At 39.1% G+C, this 23105-nt stretch overlaps 2 protein-coding genes across 2 annotated transcripts; both read left to right on the top strand.

The window, feature by feature from the left end:
• The first annotated feature begins 3961 nt into the window (after positions 1 to 3961).
• On the top strand, positions 3962 to 8345 carry il21r.2 (interleukin 21 receptor, tandem duplicate 2). The gene is made up of 9 exons (XM_078252256.1): positions 3962 to 4015; positions 4265 to 4358; positions 4845 to 4959; positions 5088 to 5263; positions 5481 to 5632; positions 5739 to 5907; positions 6392 to 6488; positions 6645 to 6729; positions 7209 to 8345. Exons 2-9 carry the CDS (start codon positions 4289 to 4291, stop codon positions 7701 to 7703), a joined length of 1359 nt encoding a protein of 452 aa, XP_078108382.1. The 5' UTR covers positions 3962 to 4015; positions 4265 to 4288; the 3' UTR covers positions 7704 to 8345.
• A 9392-nt stretch (positions 8346 to 17737) lies between these two features.
• On the top strand, positions 17738 to 23105 carry LOC144519247 (uncharacterized). Its single transcript, XM_078252257.1, has 4 exons — positions 17738 to 18423; positions 19798 to 20094; positions 20559 to 20646; positions 22020 to 23105. Exons 1-4 carry the CDS (start codon positions 18036 to 18038, stop codon positions 22447 to 22449), a joined length of 1203 nt encoding a protein of 400 aa, XP_078108383.1. The 5' UTR covers positions 17738 to 18035; the 3' UTR covers positions 22450 to 23105.

Consider the following 23105-nt stretch of genomic DNA (forward strand, 5'->3'; position numbering starts at 1 on the left):
TTGCTTATGAGCTGCTGGATCATCGAGTCGGTAGCCTACCGCGGCGGCGGTCTTGTAGTCTCTCCTACCCGTGCTGAGCGGGCGAGGTCTCACTGTAGGATAGTCTTGATTTCTCACAGCGAGACACGCGATCAGGCAAACGGAGAGACCGACGGACGGACAGAGACACACACACACACACACACACACACACACAGCCACATATAGGCTACAATTACCACAGTTTTCCCAACTCATCCTGTCTCTTCCTATCGGAGAGAGAGAAAGAAGAAAGAGAGCAGCAGAGAGGGGAGGGGTCGCGTTGCACGTAAAAGTGCTCGTTTTGCCACTGACAGGCTCAGAATAATATTCTAAGTGTCTGACAACATTATGGAAAGGATTTCTAAGGCGGTCGACCTTTCTGTTAAAGATAGGGTGACCAGACGTCCCGGTGTGACCGGGACAGTCCCGATTTTGTATTGCGTGTCCCGAGTCCCGACAAAAGCCTGTCGGGATGCTAAAATGTCCCGGTTTACACCAGGAGCGGCGTCTGCCGATTTTGCCATCATCATAGCCAAATCAGTCTAATACATTGATGCCATCAACACAAAGTTTAGGAGCGCAATACTAATGATTTAGTTTGAAGTTCCTGTGCCGTGACGTTTTCAGTCTATGGTTCAGACTCAAACACACGGAGCTCTGAAGCAGACCTGTGCGTCGCTTAGTGTCCACTCTCGCTGTAAAATGCAGGGCAGCTTCAGGTTTATGGACGCGCTCAGCTGTGTTGCGTTTGTGCTCCGTGTATTTCTGTAGCAGTAGTTTCGGGTTTCCACCTCCGACGTAGAGCAGCGTACAGCCACTTCCCTAGCTAAACTATTTGTCTCATTCAGAGACCAGAGACCCAAACGGGGCTCTGAGTCTGTCAGGAGGTCTGAGATCTACCGTATCAGCAGAGCAATCACGTAATGCACTGCAGACTATGGTGCAGGTAGATTATTTTCTGAAATATAGTGACTTTATTCTTGTAATAGCCTATTATAACTTTATTTTTCTCAAAATATCAGGACTCCTCCAAATCACAGAGAACACATGTATTTTGAATGTGCACAAAGTTTTTATACAAATAGTAAAGTAAATATTACAGTCCAGGGGTTTATTAATACATTAAAATGAATGAATGTATCATTGAGGTGAATCATTGTCATATGCACATTTAAAGAGGTTACTTCCTCAACAAAAGACACAAAACAATTAGTTTAAAGTAAATGATGCATAGGCTACATGTGTGCTGACTCAGATATAATTAGAAAAGTCGATCCAAGGGAGAATAGTTGAATGCAACACAGAAAGCCTGAGACCCTTACTGCAATATATTCCATTATGTTTTTATGTTTGGATTGTAATCTATGTTTCTCTTTACTTGCAGCATACATTGATTCAGAAAAAGGTAGAAATAGGTGGATAAAAATGTATAGAAATTCACCACAATGCAGGAAATTAAGTGTTTAATGCTCAAATTTTCAATAAATCATTTTAATTATTTTGGTGTTATTGGAATAAATAACACTTCAAAAAATAACAACAGAAATTTCACACTAAACTGAAAAAGGCTGTTGCTGCAATTCTGTTAATTTACAGGAAAAACACTGTTATTATTAGATGAGGAGCCTACAATCAAAGTAATGAAGTTACTGTCTGGGTCTATGTCTGACCTGTGCTGGCACATGTTCACATTAAAAAGCGTGTGCGCGCGCAAGCACTACTGCTAAACTGTTAGCAGCATCAGACTTAAGCTAACGTTAGCTATCCATCAATAGTAACTGTCACAGCATCATTTACCATACTGACTGAGAATATTCACGTATCTTATGAGCCTCATATATCAGTGTGAAAGTCTCGATTAACTAGCTACACAACAGCTTTTTCGGCATTTTCCTGTTCCTCTCCTGATGTGACCGATAGGGAACCTTGATGCCGGTCTGGTCTAATAGCCTGGCGCCAAACCCCATCTATCAGGATCTTTTTTAGGACATGGCAAGAGGACAAATCGAAGACCAGGGTTTTTGGATGTATTGTTGGTGCAACAAACTACTCAGCAACTTTTCGGCATAGTTATTAATTGTTTAAAGTAAAAGTTTGGAGCAATTTACATTTCCTCTGTCGTTTACGATGTTGTCTTCTATGGGGAACGTGGGACTGTTTTCCCCAGAAAGGGGCATGGTGATGAGAGCTTCCCTCGGATGATTGCTGGCCTAACATAATAGACTGATGTGAACAAAAATCTTTGAAATTGGTCCAGTATTGAGCGAGAACGCAGTGACCAGTTGTCGCAAACCGCTGCAATGCAAAATGATTGTTTTTGCCACTGAAAGCTCAGATTGCTATTGAAGTGTCTGACAACATTATCGATCTCACGAGGTGACCTCTTGTCCGAAGACAGCGGTGTGGGGTGTGGAACATCAGTCGGGTGGAAGGCGTTCTGTGAATTTGTTGTTTAGAGTAGGTTACAGAAATTATAGGTTGTCAGCCTGGTTCTTCTTACGTTATGCAAACCAACGGTACAGTAAATTATCATTATAACTTTTATTTAATCAGAGTCAGAGTCTCATTGAGATGAAGATTTCTTTTACGAGAGACCTGAGTACAGAAGGAGAATAGAGAGAAGACACAGTCAGTCACACACAATCACATACAAACAGTATCAGTTACAGTTACAGACTTTTCTGCATAGGTCCAAAATTACAACTTCCAATTCATCCAATGGTATGAAACTGAAGTAATCCATTAATATGCATGTGCAAAGTAGTGAAATTCCCTTCCCTTTCCAAGTATTTACATAAGACAACTAGAGTTAAACAGGCCTGAGATCTGGGCTGGTAGTGGCCTTAAATTTAGGAAGAGGTGTGCAATACAGGGGCAGCTTTGAAGACATTTGTAAACTAAAATGATGGGCGCCTGCTTAGTTCACCTGGTAGAGCAGACGCCCAAATATAAATGTTTACTCCTTGACGCAGCGGCCAAGGGTTCGACTCCGACCTGCGGCCTTTTGCTGCATGTCATCCCCATGTATTAAATCTGGTGAAGATCGGATCAACCAAGTTAAGGCCTTCCAGGCATTAGGGGGCACTATGGAGCCCACTTACAGGTTTGGGCCAAATTGCTGGACAGTCTCGCAAAGCTCCCAGGTGTTCATGTGGGCACCAATTTTTGTGAGTTTTCGTATATATTGAGGCCGTCAAAAATTTGCCAAAGGGCTTAAACCAATTTGGGTCCCATAGGCCACGCCCACTTTGACTGTTTTTTTTTAATCACTACACGCAGTTCACAATACACGGTTAGTTAGCATAGTTAACACCACACACAGTGAAATTACGTGTCCTGTTTTTATTTCACGCATAGGCTACTATCTGCTGGAGTGTGTGAAGCTATGGGCTGAGCTCTGTTATCTCAGCGCAGTTTGTTTTGGAGAAGAGATGTCAGGCAAAGTGGAAGAGTGCGTGTCACGGAGGATAATAGCAATGCCAGTAAAATTGTTATAGCACTTTTTTTGAAAATAGTTTAATGAGCTTAAAATTTCACATTGCAACTGTTATTTTGAAAAGCTGGTTATTTATTAATTATTTAAATTTAATATTTAGTGTAATGTGTAGTACAGAGTCTGCACTACAGAGATGTATTAATTATATATTTAAATTTGATATTTAGTGTAGTGTGTAGTACAGAGTCTTTACTACAGACTCTTTTATTTCCTCTGTTTTCTTTGTAAATGTTGAGTTAGGTTTTTTTCCTGTCTGTGTTGTGAGTGTATGCAGGCAGATGACAAATTAAATGAAATACAAATGCTTCCATACAAAGCATAGGGGCTCACTGCATGGTTTGATGACTATGAAATATATGCAAGCGCATATACCAAAGACCAAGAAAAACTGTGACGTAAAGCGTTTGACTTCCTGTGATGCAACCAGTGATAAGTTAAACCTCAGGGCCATCTCTCATTCACTGTCTAAGACATCAACAGCACCAGGACAGCCCCTAGGTAATAGCACTTTTCCATTCACACACATGGCAACTGTGGATGTTCTTGTCTTTTTTAAATAATGTAAACTAATGAAATATTATTCAATTTGTGAATTTGTTATATTCATGTCACCAGTGTATATTACAGAAAGATACATTTCTGTGAATGTTGGTGTAGACTGGAATGATAATGTCTTGCATTACAGAGAGGCAGTAGATTTAATTCGACATTCAAGAATGAGAAGAAATGTTTTATTCATGTCCACAGTGTGATACCTACATCCATGGAGACATGAAGTGTTTGCCGTTCATGTTCGTGTGTTGGTGCTCCAGCATCCTACCAGTGACCAGCTGCATCAAAGGTACAGCTCACATCTTCTGAACTTCTTCTGTGGAAAATGCTTTAATAAGGCAACTTGTGGCATATCTCATCTCATCTCATCAGTATTCACATGATTAAATATTCTCCTTTGTATGATTAACTCTGCCCACATAACTTATTCCAGTCATTAACCACAGTAGGAGGGGGAATTATTAAACTATAGAAAGGTCAATTAGTAATTCATACCATCTCTTTGTCATCATTATCTGTCTGTCATTTGTGATTGACATTTTGATTATGCCGCTGGTGGAAAGTAACTAAGTACATTTACTCAAGTACTGTACCTTAATACTTCTTGCACCACTGGATTATTCTGTATTTGAGTAACTTATTATGTTGTGTTGTACACATGTATGTGATGTATGTGACAGCACGCAATTGTGTAACTTTAATACATTTTGCAATATCATAAATTGTGTCAAAATTTACATCACAATTATCTTTTCTTTCCACTTTCATCCTGTAGTTGATGGATACTCATGTGTGACTGCCTTTTGGAACACAATTACTTGTGTCTTGAACATCACTGGTAATCCCGTGGGACCGTCCAACACCACCTACAGCCTGAAATTCATTGACAAGTAATTGTTCTTCTCGCAGAATTTTATTGAATAAATGAAAATGTTACATTCTTCTTACAGAAATTAATGTTTGTGTTTGTGCCACACAATCACATGTTAATGTTTTGTTATTGTTTATTGAATTGTAGTGAAGAAAATGAAAGGATTTCCTGCCCACTTGTGGTGACGAATCACAGCTACAGCTGTGTCTGTAAGATCCGGAAAGACTTGCACATTTTTTCAAGTTATGATGAATATGACTTGAAACTTTGTTATGAATCTAGCTGTCATCCTTTAACAGAGCATTTTCAACCAACACAGAACAGTAAGTATGAATGAATTTAAATGAATAACTGATTGTATGTGTCTGAGTGACTTACATGTGTTGATGTTTGTGTTTCTTTGTCTGCATGATATTGTACCCATAGAATTACACAAAATGTCATGAAATTAGGATCAATATAAAGCACAGTATCTTCATTAATCAGTTGAGATACTGAACAAATGGGTTATGCTTTGATACTGTAAATGTGTGTGATCAGTTGAGCTGACACCTCCGCATCAAGCTGAGGTCCAAGAAACACCAAAGACTTTCAACATCACTTGGAAAAGTGGATATGAAGACCATCAGTACTTGGACGATTGCCTTGACTACGAACTCTTACTTCAAACATTTCAAAGCACTGAGAAGAAAGTAAGATCCATTGTTATAAATAGCCATACATTTAAATTAAAACTATGTTTTGCTATAATAAGATCAAACAATAATCGTTTGTTTAATTGTTTCAACTTTTCCTCAGATTCTTTGTTACAATTTACTCAAGAGTTATGCATCGATCCAAAGGTCAATACTTAAACCAAATACTATATATTGCATTAAAGTGAGATCTATACCTAATAGTGTTGACTATAAAGCAACTTGGAGTAAATGGAGTCCATTGACATGCTGGAAAAATGAAGCAGCAGAAGGTAAAGTGCCCCTTTTTCTTTTTGTATAAAGGCTTTGTGGCTCTGACAAATAATACATGTAAATGTACTGATATGTACATGTAAAGTCTGCTCTCTGCTGTCTTAAACTGTGTGTGAGGTCTTGTTGTCCCTGAATTGTGTGTCTCTGTGTCATCAAGAACAGTATTGTATGTAAGGGATAATGTAGAGAGAGGTTGTTATAGCGAATACAACCCCGTTGCTCTGCTAAGCATGGCAACGGTATGTTATACTTAGCAATGGTCTGTTATCAAGAAAATAACAGACTGCAGAATGCAATAGAATTCAACCAAGCCATGTAATAAATTGTGTGAACGACTTGAGACTTGAAACAAACCTTTTTTTTGTATCACCACATTCGTAGAATAATATGAGTAACTCATCCCCCACCTAAAAAATGTACCAGTAGTAGTCATCACTGTAGTATGACTTACTAATTCTGTATCATTTCATGAAACTTCTGCAGAACAAGATTATACATTAGTCATTTTGATCAAAACTTTGGGTCCAGTGTGTGTTGCTGTTGGAGTCTTGCTGTTTGTATTCTACAGTCCTGCTGCAAGGTAATTCATCGGTTCGCTGAAACGTTGGTGAAAGGGGAAATTTAAGATTTTCACAATCATTGTAAACTGCTCTTAATAATGGTTGCTTGCCTAAAAATGCAAATGATTTGTTTTGAATGAATTGATTGATCTGATCTGTCATGATTTGTATGACAGACTGAAGATAAAAACTCTGTCCCAGACACCATCGCCTGCCACTTTCTTCCAACCTCTATTTCAACAACACGAAGGCAATCTCCAGGTAAGGTGTTAATGCAATGTCCTCTTGTCCATTCTCTGTCTTGTTGTCTTATTTAAGGCCATCGGCGAAAAGACGCTGACGAGCGATCCCGGAACATGTTATTATGCATCCCACATAACTTCTAGGCAAGTCCCACCCTACGAAGCAGCCCGATTGGTTGGGGTTAGGCATTGACCTTGAGTGGTTAAGGTTAGGATAGCCGATAGGTCAGGGGATAGGACCTTGTATTAGTATATGAATGCTATTGAAGGGCGGGCCTTGCCTCAAAGTTGCGTGGGTTCCATAATAACGCGTCAATAATATATATGAGGCAAAAAACAACAGAGATTGCCAACTAGCATCCTGGTTACCAAAAGAGTTTGTGTAATAATCTGAGAGGAAATTATCATGCATGGTTAAAGAGTCTGTAGCATGCTACAGTGGAAATGAGTCATGCAACTTTATCACACCTAATGTATCTCAATGATTCTGAATTGCAGAAATGGCTTTCACCTCAACACCAATTTGTGCTCACATACAAAACTGAGGAGACCTTGACAACCGATCCCGTGATTGTTGTGCCGAAACCCATTAAAAAGGACCCAGAGGAGAACCAGGACTTCCACAACCCGCCAGTAACACAACTGGCATTCCATCAGTGTCAAGCCCCTTATGTTGGCTTACCCGGGATACACGAGGCCTCCCCGCCCTTAACTATGGTCTGTCCAGGGGACATGCCTTACACTCAGCTCCCTTGCTCTGTCTGGGGTGTTGGCATTAAAGAAGTAAAAGTTGTCTGCACTCCTCCTGAAGATTTCCTCAACATGAGCCGTGGGGACTCTGGCTGCAGCCGTGAGGACCTGACCCAAAGCCCAGAGTGCAGTTTACCGAACAATCCTATTGATGACAGTCCAGCACCATGTTTCTGTAGGGATTACTGCATTCTCAACAAAACCGCAGAAGGTTTTGCGCCTGTGTTAATTGGAGCAACCTAAATGTTCCATCTGATTCCCTGCAAGAGTGCAAGAGCTAAAATTAAGAAGTGATCCTGTCAGTTGGTTTGGAGAAAGCAACATTTATATTATGACTGGTAACAATGGCTGTATATTGCATTGCAGGAAAAGGTCATAATCAGACAATGCTTGCATGCTCACATACACACATACTGTATGTTATGTGTTCCAGATAGCACCTTTTATCACTTGAATTTCCTACAACATCTATAAACCATTTTAATGTACCTCAGTACCTTTCTTTTTATAATATAAACACAACATATTTGCAATACTAACTGCAGAATGTGATGACATGTGAATGTGCGTTTAATGCTTAGCCTAATATTTTTTAGTTATGTACTTTGCCTTCAAGTTTTATATGAAGTAAGTAATTTCTGAGTTGAAAAATCCAACAAAGTCAAATGAGTAGCTTTGCAATTGTTTTACTGGCTTGAGAGAGATGTTTATAGTGATTTGCTGGACCAGCATCCATTTTTGAATTCTTGCACTGCTGGTGTTGATCAACTAAAAACATATTGCCTGGGTGAGGCCTGTTGACAATGTTCTTTAAATGAATAGAATGGGTCAAATGCTCAAAATGTACAGTATTTCTCCAAGAAGATCAATAAAGAATAATCTTAATATGAATGTTTCTCTGTTACTTTCTGCATTGATGTTAGCAAATAAACACATCAGTGTTTCTTCAGGCACTATACTGATAAGGAAGCTGCTCGACTTGTCTTCGACCTCCCCAAGTTCTCTCACACTACAGCGGAGGAGCACACTACACCGCTCCTCCGCTCTCTTCACTGGTTACTAATTGCTGCCCGCATCCGCTTCAAGACACTAGTACTTGCATACAGGGCCGGATCAGCCCCAGCATACATCCAGGACGTGGTCAAACCCTATACTCCAACCCGCCCGCTCCGCTCTGCATCAGCCAACCTGCTTGCTGCGCCCTCACAGCGAGGGAGAACTAATCCCAACTGATGCTGTCCTGGCTCCTAAATGGTGGAATGACCTCCCTATTGACATCAGGATGGCCAAAACCCTGTGCATTTTCCACCAAAGGCTAAAAACACATCTCTTCCGACTACATCTTGAATAAAGAAGGAAAAAAAATAAAAATAAAATATATATAAATATATATATTTTTTATATATATATATATCTTGATGCTGCACTTTCATATTGCTCTTTGTAGCATTACCGATTTAAAGCTAATGTACTTGCACTTACTACTTGTTGGAGTTTGAACCAAAGCCGATTCCAATGACTGCTGTTCCCAGCAGCAGCAGCAGCAGCCATAAGCCCGCCCACTGACTCTATACACAATGTGATTGGCCTGGCCAGAGTTTGGTTTTTCCAGCTCGCAAGCCAACGGAGAGTTGCTAGACTGACCCTGGCTGCAAATTACATTTGCTGCCGCTAGGGTGAGTCTAGATTTCTATATACTTGTTAGATAATGTTTCATAACAGGGTTCTCTGTTGATTTGTGTTTGTGGCTGAATGCTCTTGGTGGAAAATGAATGTAAACAAAGTCATAAATGCAATGCGTCATAACGTAAGTCCCTTTTGGTGTAGGCCTACCGTTGTGTTTAATTTTCAGTTGTAGCTCAAAAGCAAGTTCAGTGAAGTCATTTTTTAACAAAAAACTCATGATTTCCATAAATTGTGTAGTCTTGCCGCTGTAACTTACTGTTAGCTGACACAGGATGGCACCGCCATGTACGTGTGGTTACCATAGTTACGCATCTGGTCTGAGGCATGTGATTGGTGAGATCCAGGTTCAACCTGGCCTCCTTGTTTTTTTTATTTACAATGAATAGACCATTCAATGTCGAGCTCGGTCAAACCTGGCCTCAATCTGATTGACTGAAAATGTTTCTCTTATGGATGCCAGGAAAAGCTGGCCTCCTCTGAGCATTCGTAGCATTTTACTAACCACTAGACAGAGCACAGACAGGACACGCACGCAATGGCAGAGGGGTGCTATTTCGCTCCACAAGCTAAAGAAGAAAATGATAATGGAATGTTTTGATAAGGGAAATGGCAATCAGTAAAACACACAACCGTGGGAATCATAAATTTAGTTTTTATATTTTAAATTATGTTTTATATTAGGACCAGGCTTCCTTTGGCCTTCTAGAGAAACCGTGGCGAACGTTTGCCTGTTATTGGGATAAAAGGTTTTTGAAGTTATGTAGTAGATAGTTAGTTGGTGCCTTCTAGAACGAGAAAAGCCAGAAAATGTATTTTTGGCTCATGTGGATGAAAGACAACAACTCCCAGAATGCACTTCCTTCGCTTCCCTACGAGTCCACTCCCAAGCCACGCCTACTGCTTACAGACATAGACACATAGCATAGACAGGCAGTCAGGTCAACTCAAGTGTGTTTTATTGTCACTTTAACCATATACACGAAACAACGTCTCACTGTGGCTCAAGTGGTGTTACACATTTAAAATATACAAAAACGACATTATATAAAAACGACATACGAAACAGGCTACATTTAGTGCACACACATTATAGGCTCCGTAAAGTTCATTGGTAGCATTGGTAGCATTAGCACTTTAATGGGCTGTAAACAACGAGTATAAACACAGCCGTGAATTTGCGTGGAATGTAGAATGGTCGGCATTTAACAGTCACAAACTCCACCAGCGGTTAGCAGTAGTTGGATAAAAGCACCCCATTTCTGCACCAGTCCGTGTCCGTGTTAACACAGTCTACCTCCACGAGTCTTACCCAACAGAGTAGCATCTCTATCTGCTCGGAAAGCTAGCAGGCCTGGTAGCTGGATAGCGGAGTCCATTACACTGTTGTTCAGCCATGTTTCCACAAAAACACAGCAGTCTCTGAACTCGCGTTGGGAGTTTCGTTGAAGTTGGATGTAGTCCAGTTTGTTGTCTAATGAACGGACACTTGCAAGCAGGATGGATGGGACAGCTGGCCGGGTAGCGTTAGCTTTCCACCTAGGTCGAACTCCTGCCCTCGTCCCGCTTTTCCGCTTTCATGCACACCGCTTTCGATATCCCCTTACCCGGCTAGCGGCATCAAGCATAACCATCAACGCAGGCTGAGGTGCTGGTCTCCGTAGCAGGCGAAGCTTGCGTAGTGTGTGGAGTATTCCGTCTGTAATAAAGTTTCCTGCATATTTTCCAATCTGTACCAATGTATCCAAAGCACAAAATGCAAAAATGCCTCCGCTGACGTTAAATGACGATTTTTGCGTCATCGGAGGCTTTTTTCCAGATCCACAATACAGAGATCTCTCGTCTCAGGGGGACATGAGGGAGGGAAGCACGGTCATTCGTAAATACTACCGGGTTTCTACTGATACAAAGCTTAATGCTAATCGGTGAAGTATCCCTTTAAGGTAAGCTAGGTTAGCTTCCTTGTGCACGCTTCTCAAAGGTACTTTCAAATTCATGGGATTTTTCCCTTTAATAAATTGTCCACATATTTTACCACCTTCCACTGCAAGGTGCTTGCTTTTATCTGACACAGTCATAATCAAATAGGACTCTTTCTTCTGACGTTCGGTACCGCCATGATGCCAGGCGAGGGGCATGGATTATGTTGTGTTCAATTTGACATGGAATGTCGGAATTTCTGGGTTCCCAGTCAGAAACTATATATGTCTATGGCATAGACTGTATAAAACAGGTCTATGGTCGGAAATGTCAACTCTGAAAGATATAACGTTATTTGCTCTATAAAAAAGACATTGACAAAGACGAAAACTAAGGACATTTGCTTGTTAATTTTATTTTATTATTTAGCCGATTTTAGTTAGTTTTGCAAACAGACATTACAGTTTTAGTTAGTTATCGTTTTTTTTTGTAATACCTTGTTTTTATGGTTTTCTTTTTCAGTTAACGACAATGTTTTTTCCTAACCTGACTCTGACCCTGATTTGCTCTGCATATCCATCTGGGAACTTTCCATTGGAGAACTTTTGGGAAGGGGCAAAAATACTGGTTAGCTGATTGGATAAACCATCTGTCTATCACTAACCTGACTCCGCCAGAAAGCTCGCGAGATCAGGACGGTCTCACGAGGCTAATTTTCTTCACGACAAGCGGAGCCAGTTGATATATCAAACTCTTGCTGAAACCAGTCGGGAGAAGAGCAAAAACATCTTTTCCTCCGAGAAAAGCCTCCAGTGCCGTTTTTTGCTCTTCTTTCAATGAAGAAATACTTTCTAATTCAGATAAAACTTGCGCGATAGCTACGCTCATCTCATCCATGGAAGCCGCCATGTTGTCGCTTCTCGTTGCGTCACACCTAAACCCGCCTCAAAACCAACGCTGATTGGTCGGTCGTTTGACAAACGGCTCCAAATTTTCTCTATCTCAAGATGCTAGACTGATCTGCGAGTGGAAAACTGGAGCTCGCGAGATCAGGACGCTCTCACGAGGCTAGTTTTTTCCCACCTAATATTTCGTATGTTTTCGTTAACGATTATAACTTTGGCTGAAACTAATGCAGAGTAGCAATACTTCTTTATATTTCTACCCCATTACAATTCAGAGGGAAATATTTTACTTTTTACTCTTTACATTTAATTGACAGGGGTAGTTACGTGTGTAGTTACATACACGCTTCTAAAAATACACTACAATACATTATTCAAGACATTGTGGTATTACTACTTTCGCTTAAGTAAAGGATCTGAGTACTTCTTCTACCACTGCTAATAAACTGGCAGTTGAAGTAATTTTTTTCTTAAAATCATTATTTTTAAACTTTTTTGTTATCTTACTTTATTATTATTATTATTAATATTATTATTATTATTATTATTATTATTATTATAATTATTATTATTATTATATTATTTGCCTGATGTGATCTCTTCTGTTGCCAGTTGAGGTCATTTTTGTTTTTAAATTAATTGTATTATTGTTTTACTTTTTTATTTATTGTACATTTTTCTAATCTATTATTATTATTATTATTATTTTTATTATTATTATTATTATTATTATTAGCCTAATATGATGGCTCTGCTTATCATCCCCTGCTTACATTTCTGACAACTACAGACACTAAACTGACTGTAGACAATTTCTCCAGAATAATTTTGTGTCGCTCATTGCTCATTACTTCTAACAGAGTACGTGTACACTGTTGTAATTGCTACTTGTACTAGTACAAGATCTGAGTACTTCTTCCTCAACTGCACGCAACACAACATCTCCCCTGAAGAACAACATGTGGGTGTGCTCAGGAAGTCATTTTTCTGTTCATTTATCTGTTCATCAGGTGCAGCAACACCCACACACATTTCCCCCAAGTGCCATGACAAAGCGGCGGCCTTTCCACACCAACATGTCATGGGAAAGTGGAGGAGCAGCTGGAGGACAGCCCTTTGGCTGCATCACCTCCCTGATTAAAGACTTGGAGGCAGTCATTAAATGGGAAGTGTGTAAGGGGAGTTTGTTGAAATAACAGGAAGGGTCATCATGGGGCTGAATGTCATCAGTTTTCAGATTTATTGTACCTAAATTCTGTACCTCAATTGATTCTGAAATGAATAAGCATTACAAGTCAAAAAATAACAGGGGAGACAACCTCGCTCCCACACAGCTACAGGTTTCAGTCACATCGTGTTAATTTACATCAAAGAATAACCTGGGGAAAAGGTGATCTAATTATGCTTCAAACAAAGTCAGATCGTATCGGATAATGCAGCATCTGAAACCCCCGATACAATTCTACATCACGGGAGGGTTTGAACTTCTCACTCAAGCGCTCTTTTTTTCCTTCTTCACACGCCAGGTGTACAAGTATAAACACATTTTACATTGTCAGACGACACATTGTACAACCTAGTTCATTTCAAACATACTAAAACCTTTGCATCCATGACAGCTCTGGGCTTTTCCTCTGTGAAATCAGTATTGTTGCAAGTATTTGCTGCAAGTATTTATGAACACTTTTCAGTCCACAACTCTGCAGATTTAGATGGCGGGATTAACACCCAATGCATAATTGGTTGACAATAAAAAAAACAGTGATCACAGTGGAATTTACAAAGTGTTTAGAAGAAACACAAACAAAATATAAAAGAGGTTGGAAAGACAAAAGTTTTCATTCTATTTTTGTCATTCTATTGCTGTGTCCCGATTCCATACTTCATCCTCATTGTACATAGTATACAGCACAGCACTACAGTGTATACTCAGCTTCAATATAATATACTGTTTTTGCAGTTAGTACAATATACTGTTTTATACTAACAGAAACTTGAAAATGTTGGTACAACTCTATATTATCCTATTGTCAACAAATCCAACCAACATTATTACTGTTGGTTAGTTCATTACCCTGTCTGTGGCTCTCTGCCAGCAGCAGATCTATTTATAAACTTTAACAAAAAAAGGAAGTTATAAATTCTATAGTTTAATTTGAAAAAAAGCTTAAATAGTTTCCTGAAACAGCTGGGCACTAAAGTTTTTAGCAAACATTACTCAAATATGAGTTAATAGTGTCTTTATTAGGAACTATTTCCAGCAGAGGATATATAAACCTTTGGTGCTCTGGAGAGTATTTACAGCAGCAGGATGGTGTGTGGAATTTTTTTAACCAGACAAGTTATTAGACAATAATTACAGTGCCCATGTTTATCATGTAGGAACATGACACCCAGTTCGACGTTGTGGCTCATTCATGTGTTTTTATTAGTTTTTGGACAACAATGGAGCTCTATGGCACAGAGAAATAAGCTATCTGGCTTTGGCTGCACAGATAATACTTAATATTGGATCAATTTAATGTTGGTTATGATATTTTCATGGTATTTGTTGACAATAACAAGAAGAAAAAAATACATATTTGTGTATATATAAATATAATATAGCCAATTTTATCATTTAATGAGCATACAGCTATTGTGTGCTATATGGTTATTACTAGCATCTATTAAATTACTGATACAAAAGTGTTATCACATGTGAAAACAGTGGAAAATAAAGTGTGTGCTACCTGCAACTGATTCATGTAGAAGTCTTCCATCCTTTCTCTGTTTGGTGTTCTTATTAACAACCAAAGACTGCATGCAACAATAAAAACTAGAAGGGTACTTGGAGAGCGCAGACCTCCGCCAAGGCATGCCCTATCTCATGATGTTAATCCGCCCCGTGATTCGGACCCAAAATGTATTGGGTTTAATTGGAAAAAATATCCTCCTTACGGAGGTAATATTTAACCCAGGTATGATGATTATTTTGGATTCTGCTGTATGGAATAATAATAATGGTCTAAAGCAAAGGAACAGTCTGTGTAATGTATTGTACACTTTACATTAAATCCAAACAAGCCATTGTTGTGTGTAGAAAGTAGCCATAATAGTATTTCCTTTTATTATGACTGTGAAGCATTGAACTGCTTCTGTGCATGGCATAAAGAAAAGCTCCAAAACTATGCCTTTACACGTAACCTCACTGGTCTTCAGGATGTGAGGTAACAACTTCCTTCCAGGTTCAGTAAGTTGCTGTTTCCTGTGATTTTCGAAGGAGATACAGATGACTGTTTTAGAAGTTTCTGCTTTTTAGGCAGTGATTTCAGTATCAATACCTGTAATGTAAAACGTGTGGTCATAATGTGTGACATTTTACTCCAATTTGACAGAGATAAAGTATCATGTTGCAGGTCTTGTGGCCATCAGCATTCAGTTGTGAGTAATTAAGAAAGGTCAAACTTTGAATCGTTGTTGACTAAACTCAGTTGTCAATTTTGAGGCTATAGTTAGTTATGGTTTTCGACTGCACAATATAAAGGATGTTTGTGACCGATAATTTTTTTTAAATTACTTAAAAAATAATTAATCCAGTGGGTATTTAAATGGGTTAAGAAGTTTTTATGAAAGTATTATAATCATCATGTTTCAGTAATGTATATAATGTTATGTAAAGGGTGGACACAATATAAGACACACGTTTCAATATAATTTGTTCTAATACAATACCACAAACTACCTCGAAAGGCCAAATTTATTAGTGAAATTAGTGTTGTATTGATATTGTATTACATTGCACAGAAGTTCATATTTTTGTGGTCACTTCAAGTCTATATGATCAGGTGTTAATCAGGATTAGGTATCATTTGGAATTTTTGAGTACCGATGGCCGAAATGGCTTAATTTCTGTATCTACACTAGAGGTGTGAATCTTCACTGATCTCCTGATTCGATTCAATTACGATTATCATGTCAGCGATTCCATTCCATTCGATATCTCGATGCATCACGATGCGTCAAATACATTTTTCTAATAAAGCCATATGGGATATTTAATTAATAGCTTTTCAAGCTTCAAAAACAAAACATTCTGCAGTGCTCTAATACAAAATAAATTGGATGCATAAAACTACAGTCCTGAGCACATGTCACTTCCTGAATGTGCAAAACATAACAGAATATGTAAACAGAAAGGTTGTTAGGCATACATTAAATTGTAAACAGAAATAATCGATTATGGCCCGGCCGATTATCGATGCAGCATCGTCCATGTCCACGATTCGATGCATCGATTATTTGATTAATTTCAACACCTTTAATCTACACCAAAGTGATTACCTGCATGGAGGAATATCAACATGTTTTTTTTTTTTGTCAATAATAGTGCAACTATTATTATTGATTATATGTTATGAAAGAACGGTACACTTTTGTGTTATGTTTATGTCAGATCCTACCTTATCTCCAAGACACTTCATTGACAAAAGAAGAGAAGTGTAGTTTTGTGTGTATGCATGCATCTACATATGGCTGTGGAGGTGTTTGTTAGTGTATTGCACACTAATACAGATCACATGACTGTTAAACATGAGATGATATGACTGAAATCAGTCATGCGGACATTCTTTGAAGGGATTTTTTCTGCAGTGACCCATTGTGTCTATGAGCAAGGGTCAAAATGAATGTGCTCATTTGAAAGATGATCATCCACGGCATCCTTACAGAACAAATTCTGCATGACTGCATCTGCAGGAGTGGAGGGTAAATGCAGGGTAACCTCATTAAATCATCAGTGATAAATGTCCTACTACACTGAGTTTGTCGTCATCGCTCCCTTGGTATTCTTGTCTGAAATAGCCATCAGTTTGTTGCAGCCTGCATACCAAATCAAGTTTTAATGTTCTTACCAAATCATCACTTACAAGTTACTCCTCCATGATGGACGACTCCTCCCACCCCATGCAGCTCCTTCCATGACAGGCTGCTGCACCCCCGCTGCATCACGGAGAGATACCGCAGGTCTTTCCTGCCTGCTGCTGTCAGACTCTACAATCAGCACTGCTCCCACATTGTACACCACATTGACAAAACACACACACACCAGGGCTAAGGATAAAAACCTGCAATAAAAAATGTGATTGTGCAATACTGTAAATATATTTTACTATTTTAACATTTATTCTCTTTAATTATATTTTTCATTGTGTGTTATTCTGTTTTCTACTTTTCCTATTATCCCTTGCTGCTGCAACAGTGTGAATTTCCCCATTGTGGGACTAATAAAGGATTTGAATCTTACAGCATACTCACTGAGGATCATTTTTTTGATGGTAAGGTTCTTGATTTTCAGCTTGTTATTCCTTCCCATCCAGTTAAGTAAGTTATTAAAATTGTTGCTCGCTAGAGTCCATTATTTATTGCACCACATTTGTTTTTTAAAATCTTATTTTGATATCAGTTTATAATGTTGTTAATCCTATGTATTTTTACTCCAAAGAATATGTTTATTGTATTCATTGGATTCATTGGATTCGCTATTCGGCATGCATCATTGCAGGAAATGTATTGCAGAAAATCTGCAAGAGTTACTGTTGAATTAGTGATACCAATAAAAACACATCATCAATCAAAACAGTCAGTCAGATGAGTCAATCATTTTAAAAAGAGAATATTTATTTGCAGCCCAAATACCAATTCTTATTCACTTTTTCAATCACTAATAGGGCCCGTAATGTCATTGAGGTCAAACACCAGGTGGCGCTGTGGCCGCCAGACTAACATCCACTGACAAGCGCTTTCTCCGAAGAAGTGGACGAGTAGGAAGCTTTTACAGTCAGGAAGAAAACCTGCATCTGGTGTTGCAGATTCAACGTTAGCTAGCTAAAGACAAGTTTGTCTAACTCGGTTTTGTTTGCGCTTGTTTTACATTACAGCCTTGGATTCCTCCGGTTAAATATGACTATATTGTTTTTAAGGACAGTGTGCGAGCAGCTGGTGTCTCAGTGAGCCGCGGCTTCTGGTAGCCTAGCATCCTTGTAGCTAACGTTAGCTTGCTACCGTCAAACCTGGTTTGAGTTTGAAGATGAATTTGGTCAAAAACAAAACGTTGCACCCACACTTGCGCGACGAGGAAGCTCTTGTGGTGGAAAACGCCATCCGGCTGGCGATAGACTCGATAATAAACGTGCTTTACGGTGTCAACAGTTCCAGGTCTCATGAGTACCAGCGGATGGTGGCTGACAGGGACAAAGAGATCCAGCGGCTGGAGGACAGGCTGACAGAGATCGAGCACGAGCTGCAGGTGCTGCGCCTACAGGGCTGCACCTGCGGGCTGTTTGGAAAAGAGAACAGCCTCGTTGGATCCCAGCCCTCCGGTGAGCCACAGACGGGAGAGCAGAGCGGGTTTGGACCATGCTGCGTTGACACTGAGATGACAGCGGAGCAGCAGCAGTGTGAAATGAGCATCTCTTGTAAGTAAACATGATTACTAAGAAATTAGAGCAAGAATACATCCTCGCTACTGTAACTTCATAATAAAACATGACATTACATTACATCCACACTGGTCAGTCCCACATACCCTTTTGTTATACATGTGAAAATAATCATATTATTTTAAAAAATCAACTACTCTGACAAAGAGGAAAGAGACATACAATTATTTTACAGAACTGTCATACTATTAATTCTCAAAGCATAGTACACAAGACAAATGTCCTATCTATAGGTGCATCTCATAATCCTTAAATTGCCTCCTTGACTCCTCCACTTGCGTCTCTTCCTTGCGTCTTAGTCCCTCCCACCGAGGAGGTACTGGAGAGAGGCGAGGAAATCATGGGAGGAGAGAGGAACCGAGGAAATATACTTTTAGAGGGTTGAGACGTCCTTCCCTCTGAAGTGTCACATGAATTTGTCAGCTGTATGGATGGAGTTAGCAACTCCTTCCTCTGCACGGCTTCCGGAAAGGCTGCTCTCGTGTATCCTCGCTCATGGCTCCTTGTGATCCCTCCTCGATGCTCGCTCCTCGGTCCTCTGGGCATGAAAAAAAAAAAAGGTTATTTGAGATAGCCTTCACAGAGGAGGGACAAAACAACTTCCGGTTCAGCCGACGAGTCGAGGAGCTATCAAATAAGGTTTATGAGATGCACCTAATGTCCCCTTCTGTTGTGCTCCCTTCGGCCAAGGCTGCTTCCTATCAGTCCTGGCTTCTCTGATGTTGATAATTAAAAGTCCCCTCTGCTTGCTCTCCCAGACAGTCCAAGGTGTTTGACTTCTTGGCTTTAGCAACATTTGTTGACATTCCCACGAGATCAGACAACTTTTCTCAGAGGCATCCTTACACAAGATTCAGAATGATCCAAGCATAGGAACCGTTAAACATTACAGTATACAGTAAATAATTCAAATGTGATTGAGCATGCAATAAGCTGTGTGTAATAAAGATATTCAAACATGATTATGTGCAATTTGTAATTTATCTTGCAGTTTCCTTTAAATACTTTTTCTTTTCCTTGGACCTTATTTACCTTAAAATAAAGTGGCCATAAAGCATTGTTATGGCACTAAAAAAAATGTCTTGTTTATTCGTTTAAGTCATTTATCAAATACGTTTTCTGTTTAACGACTGATTTATCAACTTGTCGTTTCCACTCTACATCTACTACTTGAAAATAACTAATTTAAAATGTACACTGAGTAATGGTTACTGCATTACTTTTAGTCTTTTATCTTTTATCTGTGTGTTATACACTCAAAACGTACAAAAATAACTTTAACCGTTGTAAATGTAATCTTTTACTTCCATCCCTGAGAATTATGTTTTTTTTTGTCTCTTTTCTCCACAGTTGGCCTTTTTGCAACACCCCCCTCAATTGTGTCTTCCAAAAGCCACTCCTCAGCTCTCCCATCATCCCCCAGCAGAATGGCACTGGAAACGTGCACCTCCCACTCCTCAGTGTCCTCAGGTGTATCAGAGGCAGCCAGGAATCAGTCTACATCTCCCAGCAGCCTTGTCATCAAAGAGGAGCCGTGTGACATCGACACAGTTTTAATCAAGTGGGAAATGAGTGAAGAGAGATTCGTGGAGCATCCGGAGAGTACATGCAGCCCGTGTCAGGAAAAAGAGAACCCCAGTGTAAAAAGTAATATAGCCTACCTTTTTAATTCCTATTTCACATGGATATTCATAACATTGCAGGGACTAAAATACTTTTACTTTATACTTTACTGATCGTAGTTTTGCTCATTTTAAACAATTAAATTATTATTAAATATGGAAAGCCCTTGTATGGCTGCTTTGTGCTGTATCAAAACTGATCACTGTTGCATTTGAGAACTTTGGCTTATTTTGTTGAACAGATAAAAAAAAAAAAAAAGCATGTTTATATTTAACAAAGTAAAAATGTAATGTTTTAGATTTAGGCCAAATAGGCTAGCTTGTAACATTTAGGCACCGGTATTAAACATTTTCAAACAATACCCAGGTCTGTGTAACAGCCTGAAAAAGAGAGAGGCATTGGCTAAATGCTGTCCTTGTAAAAAATAAATTAACATGGCAGTGAGGTGGTATGACTTAGAACATGTTCATCTCTTCTGATCCATTTAGAAAAACTGGAGAACAGCGGGAGAAGGAAGTTTAAAGAGAAACCTCATGCAGATCCAGACGAACACAACCCTCATGAAGAACAGCCGAGGTGAGCTACGTCATAAATAGAAATGAGCCAAATTATTGCATGATGCCTACAGTTACCTCATCAGGATTTCTACCTCTTTAAGAGAAAATCCACCCCAAATCCTTGCATTCAATTGAGGGTGGCAAATAAGGATTATTTACATTACTGGTGTATCTGTTTCATTAATCATTTAGTCAATTAAGTTCTCATCACAATTTCTCACACACCAATGTGACTTCTTCAAATTCCTTTTATCATTTTCTTCTTTAAATGTATTTATTTATTGGGCATTATTAGATACAGTAGGACAGTATAGACGTAGACATGTAACAAGAGGAGAGTGAGGAATTGCTAGTTTTGTCCGACCAACAGTCCAGAACCCAAAGATATTCAATTTTTAAATCCAAGAAAACCCTAACATATGAGGAGCCAGAACCAAGATTTTTATTTTTATTTTTATGCATTTTGCTTGATAAATAACTTAAATGATGACTCCATTATTACAGTTGTCGATTCTTTTCCTGTTTATCAACTAATTAGTTAATCTGCTAATCTTTTTAGCTTCATTGAAGACATAGCCTTAATAAACCAGACTGCAATGCTGTCAGAAGTACGGTGGCACTGACAGCTCAATGCACTGCAACTTAAAAATAAAACAAATGCAAATAGACAAAACACAAGCAAATTAAGAAAAAAAAATCCTTACCAATTTGACAACACATGCATGCCGTTGTCATCTCTGCTACTTGCCGCGTTTCTGTATTTGGTTGTGTTTTCTGTATTTGCAACGCTTTGACTAAATGCTGCACGTGTTGTCAAATTGGGGATGTTTCATAATTTGCTTGCGTTTCGTCCATTTGCATCTGTTTTTTTCAGTTGCAGTGCATTGAGCTTTCAGGACCACCGTACAGATCCCATGTATACCCTTACATTCACCTGTGATTGAAAGCATGATTGTTTTCGAGAGATTGTCAAATAATAGGATGGATAATAGTAAGAAAAAAAATAGAGCCCAAATGCTCCCAGGGTGCACTGAAAATCAACTGATAATGTCCAACAGTGCACAGGTGTCTTATATGGGATGTGTTCATGCAGTACTCAGCTAAAATGCTATACTTACAAGCAGCAGCATGTGTCAGTTGGGAACTGTTGCAGTAGTTCAAAAGTATCTATTTTGAAATACTAATCCGATTTTTTTTTCCTTTGATGTCTACTATAATTGCAGACGTTACTCACCTTGTGAAACATATGAATCTGTTTTTGTCAATTTTTCAGTAGATTTAATTGAAAAAGAAACTATGGTATTTGCCCATACTTGCATCAAAACAAAGCCCTCAATAAAACTCCATACCTAATCATTTGTGTGATCCTTTCTTGCCTCTTGACCTCGTCAGGAACAAGAAGAAAGGCGTGCCGATGTCAGAGCTGCCGGATGAGGCTCAGAGACTGAAGAGGGCAGCCTGGAGAGCAGCTTCCAGGCGGTACTACGCCCGAAAAATAGCCCGCCAACAGGCAAACCCCTCACGCTCCGGCCCTTTCCCCTTCCCCTCACGCTCCGGCCCCTTCCCCCCACACTCCGACACCGGGTATTCACAACCCATCTCTTTTGTGGATAAGAAAAGAAGGACACTGGTGTCTGAGTTACCTGAAGAGTCTCAGTCGTTGCAGAGGGAGGCGTGGAGAGCCGCTCGAAAAAGCACTGACCCTCAGACCGGGTCCGCACAGTATGCACACCTGCTCCAGAACATAGAGCTGTCTGGAGAAACACTTGGACCCAACAGAGGAGGCTCCAACACCAACAGTGGAGAAATAATGTGCAGCTGATTGACAGTTATGCTGTTGATGAGATTTTCTATTCTGCATATTGAAAGGTTAATTCCATTGCATTATGTTATGTACCCTAGAACATTGGACTGGATGTGAATGTTTACTATTTTTAGCTGATTTGTACTGATGATGTTGAGATTTACCTCAGATCTTCTCAAATGTCCGAATAGTTTGAACCTAGTGTTTTAAATCAGTCATCTGTGTTTCTTTGTAGTTGAATGATGCAACAAACAATGAGAACAACACTTTGATCATATTACCTTGGTTCTAATTTCTCAGCATTTTATTTTTCTTCATTTCAGCCTTCTTTAGTATACTGCATTGCATGCCTATAGAAAACGCTAACTGCAAATGAAGATTGAATAAATGTATTCTGCAGCAATATGAAGATATTGTAGAGTAGTACTCATGTGACAGCCACTGTATCAATACAGTCCGTCTGTAACTACAATCAAATCATTATTGGTCAATTATGAGATCAACATTTCTGTGTAAATGACAGATGAAAGAAGTAGGGTTTCATTTTACTGGGATGACTGACTTAAAATGTATTTTTGTTCCTTTTTTGGAATCTTTGAAATAAAGATAATTTAATAAAGTTGTGTTAGTGTTGTAATAAATATATATAAATAATAAAGTAAAAAAAAAAGTCA

The sequence above is a fragment of the Sander vitreus genome, chromosome 6, assembly GCF_031162955.1.
Source record: "Sander vitreus isolate 19-12246 chromosome 6, sanVit1, whole genome shotgun sequence".
In the NCBI taxonomy this organism is placed as follows: Eukaryota; Metazoa; Chordata; class Actinopteri; order Perciformes; family Percidae; genus Sander; species Sander vitreus.

Coding starts and splice junctions, on each gene's coding strand:
- il21r.2 (XM_078252256.1), top strand. CDS start 4,289: ATGAAGTGTTTGCCGTTCATGTTCGTGTGTTGGTGCTCCAGCATCCTA. Junction 4,960..5,087: donor AGCCTGAAATTCATTGACAA/GTAATTGTTCTT, acceptor ATTGAATTGTAG/TGAAGAAAATGAAAGGATTT. Junction 6,489..6,644: donor TTCTACAGTCCTGCTGCAAG/GTAATTCATCGG, acceptor TTTGTATGACAG/ACTGAAGATAAAAACTCTGT.
- LOC144519247 (XM_078252257.1), top strand. CDS start 18,036: ATGAATTTGGTCAAAAACAAAACGTTGCACCCACACTTGCGCGACGAG. Junction 18,424..19,797: donor GTGTGAAATGAGCATCTCTT/GTAAGTAAACAT, acceptor TTTTCTCCACAG/TTGGCCTTTTTGCAACACCC. Junction 20,647..22,019: donor CCTCATGAAGAACAGCCGAG/GTGAGCTACGTC, acceptor TGACCTCGTCAG/GAACAAGAAGAAAGGCGTGC.